General features: G+C 34.9%; 1 protein-coding gene and 1 pseudogene across 1 annotated transcript; one reads left to right on the plus strand and one right to left on the minus strand.

Annotated features, from left to right (window-relative positions):
• Positions 1–1,426: 1,426 nt before the first annotated feature.
• LOC105119405 (ABC transporter G family member 10-like) lies at positions 1,427–3,730 on the minus strand (annotated as a pseudogene).
• Positions 3,731–5,560: 1,830 nt separating this feature from the next.
• On the plus strand, positions 5,561–8,787 carry LOC105119406 (uncharacterized). Its single transcript, XM_011017544.1, has 8 exons — positions 5,561–5,936; positions 6,140–6,252; positions 6,632–6,681; positions 7,067–7,300; positions 7,440–7,592; positions 7,931–8,026; positions 8,121–8,141; positions 8,388–8,787. The coding sequence occupies exons 1-8, from the start codon at positions 5,674–5,676 to the stop codon at positions 8,553–8,555; spliced, it is 1,098 nt and encodes a 365-aa protein (XP_011015846.1). The 5' UTR covers positions 5,561–5,673; the 3' UTR covers positions 8,556–8,787.
• Positions 8,788–9,041: the final 254 nt, after the last annotated feature.

The following is a 9,041-nucleotide window of genomic DNA, read 5'->3' on the forward strand; positions in this document are numbered from 1 at the left end:
GTGTTGTCACATTTGATGCTTGCAGGTTTTGCATATATAACAGTTGAGGAATTGTGTGTTCGTATGGGAGTTCATATGGTTCTTTGATGGGGGTTTTGTATGGCTGTATTTTGTGAAGAAAGGAATGGATTCCTTAGATGCTATGTGTGGCATCTGAACTTTGTGAAAACAGGCTTACCAGTGGATGTGTTGGCATATGGGATTGCTAATGAAATGTGGACAGTTTGGGTGTGACATGGGGGAGTTGCACATGATTTTGGGAAGACATGACAGTAGGTGACACTTGAGTGTTACGGCATTGTCTTTGGCCAGACGAGATTGATGGCATTGATCTCGATAGCTTTGGGTGGGACTCAATGTTTGGTTTGACCAATGGGGTACAAACTGGAATCAAGAGAAGGCTTGGTCACAGCTTGGCTCAGATTTGGGTTGACGAATGGGAATGTCAGCTTGGCATCACAGAATAGATGGGCAGTATTCTCGATGTGAAGGTGAAGAATACTTTTCTGACGAACAGCTGCATAGAAGGGCACTGTGATGATACTGGAGTAAACCAGTTTCTTGCAGGCTCCATCCAACATTCAGCAAATCCATAAACAAATTTTCTGCCTCACAAAATTTCTCATTAAAATCCACATTTTGAATAAGAGGAGAAGGGTAGCTTTATTTAAACCATACCCATCATCTTCTTTAGGACATATCTGGTGAGCCTATCATTTTTTAGTGATGGTTGATGCTTTCATAAGGTTCATTATCTCCTCTCTCGTCATAGAGGGTGGTCACGTCATGCAGTTGATTTATAGGATATTTTATCTCGTTCTGTAAGAAAATGAGAGAGATACAGTTACAGACATGTACTGCACTTTTTGTAATGATAATTACTGATAACATAATGCGGTAATAAATGCTAATTATCTCCACACAATTTCTTCTGGGAATTTGTTTCTGATGTCTTTCTCATAACCTCTTAATAATTGATGGAATTTGGCTTTAATACTTTTTTTGCTTCAGTACATAATGTCATTTGAGAGTAATAGAATACAAACTGAAAAATTGTACAAAACACTAGTAACATTTAATGCGATGATTTTATAGAACATTTATGGAAAGTAAATCGATTATATAACCCTGATAATCACTTGCCACTTCAGTTAGTGAGATTTTTATGGATGTTTGTATGGAGTTTTGCATATTTAACTGTAGTGCAGTGTTATTTAACAAGTTATTTTGTCTGCATTTAGAGTCTAGTTCTGCTATTAAATCTACCTTAGATTCAGCTACTGCACACTAGTATTCGTATTGAGAGTCAGGTTCCTTGGTAGTTTAGTTTGGAATTGAATGACGAATCGTCATTTCCTCTGCTGACTTAACTGAAAGCTTCACTTCTATTCTTGAGCAAGACACCCCCCCCCCCCCCCCACTCTTCCTGATAGTGCTAATCCCCAGGACCAAGGGAGCTGATGGCGGAAATGCTTCTCGGCAGATTTTCAAGAAAAACACCATTGTTTTGGAGGAAGTGAGTGAAAAGAAGAATACTTGGAGTGAGTTAAAAAGTGCAATAGAGAAAGTCAGTGTACAAAGAAGGAGTCAAAAGAGAGGGTAAAGAAGCTATCTTTTCCTTGTTTCCTTTGGGAGTGATCTATGAGTGCTCCATGTTTGATTCTCCTCTTCAGGTTTGCATTTAAGAGCTTCTTTCGTTTCGAATACATGTGTATATGCATGTTCTGGAAAATGGTCGTCTCTTTCCAATCTCACCATTTTTTCTTGGACTAAAAGAGATTGATAATCAGATCTGAAGTAATTGAAGTATACATTGAAGGGTTTAAACTGCTGGTTGGTTGTGAATGTTTGTGCTTAAACTACTTCTATCTTGATTGGTTGCATGTTGCTTATCATAAAATGTTCAATAAAATTCCTTGAGTTAAGGGAACTGAACAAATTGCAACAGACCTGATTTGTAAGTAGAGGGAAATAATAGAAGAAGATAGTAGTGCCGAAGAGAGCAGGTTCTTCAATGAATAAAGGATGATTGAAAGGATGGATACCTCTCTAACAGAAGGGAAAAATAGATTAGTTTCTGCATGCTTGTCATTAAAAAAAAAAAAAAGACGGAGAAGTAGCTTATAAGCTCAAATCTGAATCATGAACTTTAAGAGAGCTATTTGGAATTAAAATATTGAAAATAAATCAAGTTCAAGGCATGAAAGCAGAAACCAAGATATAGTAGATAACTATAGTTTTGTCACCTATACAAGTATTTGGGATTGTGGTGCAGGGTAGGATGCACTACAGTTTTATTCTGGTTCCTGGCACAGCAAGTTGAAGTCCCCACCTAATGTGTTAGAAGAAACTGAGCAATAAATATGAGCTCGGAAATGTTCAAGGGCAGAGGTGAACCAAAACATCCACGATCGAACGTTCGCCCTATCAGTTTCTAATTAATAGCTGTAACCCAGTTTGATTATGGTGAAGAAAGAAGAGCAGACACAAGCATACTTTATGTGTAACATTTTAATTTATTTCTTATATGACTGCTGAAAATATTTTAAATTCTGGTTGTGTGTGATCTGTACAACTGGATCATAAAGCAAGGAAGCCGGTATCCAAGAATGAAACCCATCATTACTGCTAAATTACTCCATTTATTTGATTCTTCCACACCTTGTTGCTTCAGAAACCGCTCTCCATACAGATAGCAGTTTCCTTTTATGATCTCCAAGCATTTCCTCTTTCCCTTCTCTCCTCCGTATTCGTTTATCATAATACACTCAAATGGGTACTTAAACAAGCTCAAGCAATGCATGAAAATCCAGTGCTTGGGTATGCCATCCTTCGCTATGAAATACCCAGAGAAAAGGAAAAAGGAGCCCATTAGACCAGCAATCAAAGATGTCCCCATGATGAAATTTGGCACAAGAACACAAACATGTTAACAAAAGAACTCGCCATCAAAACCACCATCCATACAACCACTGAGAAGTAGAGAAACCGACCCATTTCCCTTCTCAATCCAACTAGCCAGTATACTGGGGTGCTGTAGAGGAGTGCAAAAGTAAAAGGAATGGAAGGAAAACCAGAGTGTTTGATACAACATAAGAAGAACTCTATAAGCTCCTTTTGAGGTTTCTCTCATTAAAATTCTTCTTTCTTGCAAGAAAATGGGCTGCCCTTCTGCTGTGGATGACAACAAGAAGGTGAGGCTGAAGACAAAGAACCCAATTTGAGTCTGAAGTTTATGTCTCTTAGGACCATTTGTTGCATTCATGAATATATTTCCAAGCACAACTCAAGCAAGTAGTGCTTGGAGTATTCTAGCTGCGAAGAGCTGATTGGTTCTGCAAATGATGTTGGAGAATCTATGGCCCAGTATTAGAACCTCCTTGAACAGACTGATGGGGTAAATAGGTTCTTCAGGATTGCTGTATTGGTTCGCATTCCTTCTGATATGCTTATAATCTTGTGCTGTATCACTGTCTTCTATTTCTATTTCACCTTCTTCAGTATCTTCCATGGCCAGAGCTTCTGTCATTTCGATAGCAAACTCAAGCACATTAACATGCCTAGGAATTGAATGACCAGCGAATCTAATACGCTGCGCAAGGAGATGCAAGGAACCATGATGCATAACAGTTCCATTTGATACCAACAGAATCTGATCGAACAGGTCGAGAATTTGGAAACCAGGTTGATGGATGGTTAACACGATTGCCTTATCTTGCCTTATAGTCATATTCTAGCGTATTGGCAGGTAAATAATAATTTAAAAAAAATATTAAAAAAAATTTTTATAATTTTAAAAATATTTTTAAAGGAGACTTGCGTATGCTAATAATACCGGATCCAAGAGCTATTACGGTTATACCAAATCAAATTTAATACATCAAGTTGCACAGGTTTTTTAGATTGTTGTTTAAGATTTAATAGTTATTTTTTTATTTTTCACCTTTTTTTTATTAATTACTATTGACCTTTGTGATTTGTTTAGTACAGTTTCCATGGACTTATTATTTTCTCAATTTTATATCATGGGTTCTGTACTTTAATTATAATTGATCTAGTATGCTAATATTTTAATATTTTTTAAAAAAATATCTCATTTAATATATTAATATTTAAAAAAAAAACATTATTTACTATACATCAAATTTTTTACTTCATCTATATTTTTATTAAGTTTGAAAAAATATTATTTCACTCACAATGTTGAATAGCGCGTAGGGCATGTAATAGAAATAGTATACATCACAAAGATATTTCAAATTATAATATAGGATGCTTTTTAAAATATTTAAAAAATATATATATTAAATAATTTTTTTTATTTTTTATATCAATATATTAAATTATTTAAAAATACTAAAAAACCATCCATTTATTTTTTTTTCAACTCAAAAATACATTTAAAAAGCTACTGAAAGTCAGAAGCACACGCTACAAGTCGCCTTATTATCTTCATCGCCTTTTTATTGTGTGCTTTAATAGTTTAAATATGGAGTGGGCTTGGCAACGGGCAAGCACATTAGCATCAACCTTTCTAGATGGGCCAGTCATAGAGCCTAGAAAATGCAGTCTGTTAAGCATGAAGCAGTGAATTAGGCAATGGCCCATTACAATTGAGAATAGCATGTGGACCATGGTTTTGGAACCCAGCCCAGCCTGGTGAGTCAACTCGGGATCCAGCCAACCTAAACCTGAAACCAAATTAGGTTAAAAAATAAAAAAAATCTAGTATAACTTAGGTGATTCAACAGATTAATGTGGTGACTTGGTTGACCAAACCTGGTCAAAAATTCAGTATAATTTATTAATTTTTTTAAAAAATATTAAATATCATTATTAGAGGAGCTAGGCATCATTAGAGGACCTAGGCATTATTAGAGGACCTAGGCATTTCTATGATCCATATTTTTTTAGTATAATTACATTTTAAAATTTTTATTGAGTCCCCGATACTACATTCATCTCAATAAAAAGAAATTATGTTACAACATCTTAAAATATTTGTTCAATTGTGATTTTGGATTATTAAAAATTATGTAACAACATCTTAAAAAAAAAGTGTTTTTTTTTTTTTGAAGTGAAAGGATATAAAAAAATCAAAATTTGTTTAGCATAGTTTGTGAAAAGTAATTATTGATTTTGAATCATAATTTTTTTTATATAAATAAAGTTAGTACTATTTTGATAAAATAATTTAAATCATTTTCTTATCAAAGAAATATAATATAAGTTAGAGTTTATAAATTAAAAGTTTTAAATATTAACTTTTAATCTATTAAAAATTTGACTGAATTTTATAGCAATTTTTCATTTAAGTTAAAAGTTATTTCTAACCCAACGTCTTTTTATGAATTAGTTTTTTTAGAAATAATCTAAATTAATTTAAAAAAGTCATAACATCTTAGCGGTTATTAAAATTCAAATTTCTCAAGAAGAATTATTAAAAAGAAAAGAAAAGGGAAAGCAAGCATAAGAAGATAAGCTCTATCCTACTTCCACGTGTATGAACATCATTCAAGAACGTAGATTCGAAGCTTATGACATGGCGAGAGGGACACCATCAATCCTGGCTCCTGCAACTATGTTTTTCTGCTCTTCAAGTTCCAAGCCAGTTATTGTCTTTCCAGTTTCTACACTGCAGGGGATCCCCCCCACCTCTCTTTCTCTGCTTCAATGGCATTGTCTTCACATATCCAGAACTTGTCTGTTCTCTCAGTAAGCAAAACTATAGAGAATGGCAATGGAAGAAGCAGAGCAAGAATGGTTGTTAAGATGGCAGCATCAACATCAGATATGGCAGCCGCTTTTGAAGAGGGAAAGCTAGAAAGGCCTAAGTGGTCAGGACAGACGCCTCTCTCTCGTCTTGTTGGAGCTCTTATTGCTTTTAAGCCTCTCTCCTCTGTTCTCAAACTTGGTGCCAGACAAGTCCTTATAAGGTCCCATTACTTAATTCCCCTTTATTTACAAGACTAAATGTGCATGCATTTCCCTTTTTTTACACACGTTAATTTTCTGTGCTGCTCGATATTGCTGGTGTTGAAATTAGCAGGTTGGCATTGGTTATGCATAATTTCCTAATTTTTCTAATTGAATGGCTTTCTCATTGACTTGAATATGGATTTCTGAATTTGTGGAACAGAACAGCAGAGAAAGGGAACATTCCATGGAGAGAAATGACAAAGGAAATTTTGGAATCAGATGTGTATAAGGAGCTGGAGAGCATTCAAAATCACTCACTTGTTTATCCAGATTGTGGGTATCTTAACCTATTGAATTCCTTTACATAATGATTCTCTTCCTCACACTCTGTAGTCAGTTTTCTATTTGCTTGTAATTATGTTTGACTGGTTAGATTTGTTCATATTTCAATTTGAGCTAAACCTTTTTATGACATTTAAGTTTAATCTTCGCGGCTAACATCCCTATCTTGATCTATAGTTGCTTGCAATCTCTATTGGAACACTTGCATGTTTCAAGAAATTTAAATTGAACTAATGAGGTTAAATTTTAAAATTTTGGAGGTCTGTCCCTGTTCTTGGTGGGTTACTACTTGCTATTTTCTCACTTTATTATGCTCTTCATACTTCAGTGATCAAGTAATCTAACTAAAACAAGCTGGTTCTATTTTCAGATTACCTAAATCCTTTCCATGCTTACGACGAGGGAAATCTTTCATGGCTGGGAAGTATTTATTACTCAGTCTCAGTGACATGGTTTTGTATGCATCATTGGATGTATCTCCTTTCTGTGATTTAACAGTTCTGCTGAATGTATTCTTGATTACTTTATTTAGTGCTTCCTGCTTACTACTTAATGTTTTTCTTTTGAATGTCAAATTCTTGCCCCCAAATGAGCAAAAAATACAGCCTATATTCTTTTCTGTTCTGCAAGCTCAAGTAGTGCTTGTAGATTCTGGTTGTCTTCCTGCTCGTATTTATCAAGCATGAATCACATGCTATAAAGCTTCCGTACAGGATGAAGTTAAATGTTATAGTCTTGTTAGTTTCCTAAGTGCAATAACATGAAAGAGAGGATGATCCTATGGTAGCCATATGTCTAATGTCAGGCTGCAGCTGAAGCTGAAGCTGCAACCATGTCAATGGTGAGGCGAGCAATACCTAATGCTTCTACAGTAGATGAAGCAAATCAAGTAGTGCGTGGAAATTGGCTTCAGGCAATTGAACAGCATCATCTACAGTACTCTGGGACTGCCATGATTAGAGACATTCTAGATATTGGATGTTCTGTAGGTGTTAGCACAAGATTTCTGGCTGACAAGTTTCCTTCTGCTAATGTCACTGTGAGTCCGATCCTCAAATTTTCTGAGATCATTTCAACTGTCCTTTACAGATGATACAATGCAATGAAAATAATATTCTCACAAGTTTTAATGGCTGAAACTTGTTTATTTTTTTCCATATGCGGATCCCAACCTGCAGGGGCTAGATCTGTCACCTCACTTTCTTTCCGTAGCTCAATTCAAGGAAAAGAAGGTAGGTCCTAGAAAGAATCCTATTAAATGGATGCATGCTAATGCAGAAGACACAGGCTTTCCACCCCAATCATTCGATCTTGTTTCAGTTTCATATGTGGTATGTGCTAGTCTCTAAAGCAGTACGCTTCTTGATATTCTGGAATGTTTTGATTAAACATGATGCCTTTTCTTTAGCGGCCATCCATTTCTAATATTAGCACAGAGAGTTCACTTCCCTAACATAGTAGCAGGATTACAATCAGCTTTAGAAGGAAGCAAATAAAACTGTTGAAGTATAAGAATTGGTAATTTATTAAAAAAAAGAAGCCCCACATCATGTTTAACCGTCAGAGAGATTGGTGTGATAATTCAAGCATGAATAAATTGAATTTTGAAAGCTTCTGGTGTGTAATAATTTCAGATACTTATGCTTTCAACCCCCTGAAATATATGCAGTTTCATGAATGTCCTGAAAGAGCAATAGTTAACATACTGAAGGAAGCATTCAGGCTACTTCGTCCTGGAGGCACAATTGTTGTGTCGGATCAATCAGTAAGCATCCATGCCTATATAACTTTGGAAAAAACATAATAATTCTCCTACTGCTGTAACATTATTAATGTGATATTTATGCTCTCTTATGCAGCCAAAGTCAAAGATCCTACAGGTATGGTTCCAATTCTACCATTACACACCATAGATTTATCTGTGTAATTGTGTTGCATGTTAATGTCATGGATATATCAGTCGCAAATCAAAAATTTGAGAAAATCGATTTTGTTTGGACATATGGTGAGAATTGTCAGAAATTTGAGATTTCTTTCTGTCAGGGTTTTGCAAATATAAATTGTACATGAATTTTCACAAACATGCTATAAGCAAATTGAAGCCCTTGCCTGTTCATGTGTTGTAGGAAATGTCTCCAGTTCTGTTTACATTATTGAAGAGCACCGAACCATTTCTCGACGAATACCATCTGACTGACCTAGAAGGAAGAATGGAGGAAGCTGGCTTCATAGAAGTTCAAACAGGTCTCACGGATCCAAGACACAGGACCTTGACAGCAACCGTGCCTTGTTAGCATGTATCCTCACTAAACTGATCACTGCATTAGCGCCAAGCACTTCTATGAATGGATAGATGAGTAGAAAGTCGGTCATCTTGTTGCTCTATATGCTTCTAACCAGCTAGCTCATTGGAGACATGAAATATATTTGTTTCCTTGATGCCAATTGTCAATAAACTTTACAGAAATTTTTTGACTGCTTGTTTTGATTGGAATGTATAGAACTTCACAAGTGCTGTTATGATGCTATCAAGCATGTAGTTACTTATTTTTTGATTCCACATAAAAATAAAAAAATACAAAACAAATATATTAACAAATATTTGGAAGAAATCTAAAAAATTAATAAGAGCGATTGAGGAGGTTTAAAAATTTAAAAAGATGAAATTTAATAATATATTGTTAATTGATTAGAGTTCTGTTAATAAAAAATTTAATTCAAAAAAATATATTCAAAATTAGATGTTGGTAAACTTAATTAGATTTATCTAATGTTTAATT

Source organism: Populus euphratica, unplaced genomic scaffold (assembly GCF_000495115.2).
Source record: "Populus euphratica unplaced genomic scaffold, PopEup_1.0 scaffold2934.1, whole genome shotgun sequence".
Taxonomy (NCBI): Eukaryota; Viridiplantae; Streptophyta; class Magnoliopsida; order Malpighiales; family Salicaceae; genus Populus; species Populus euphratica.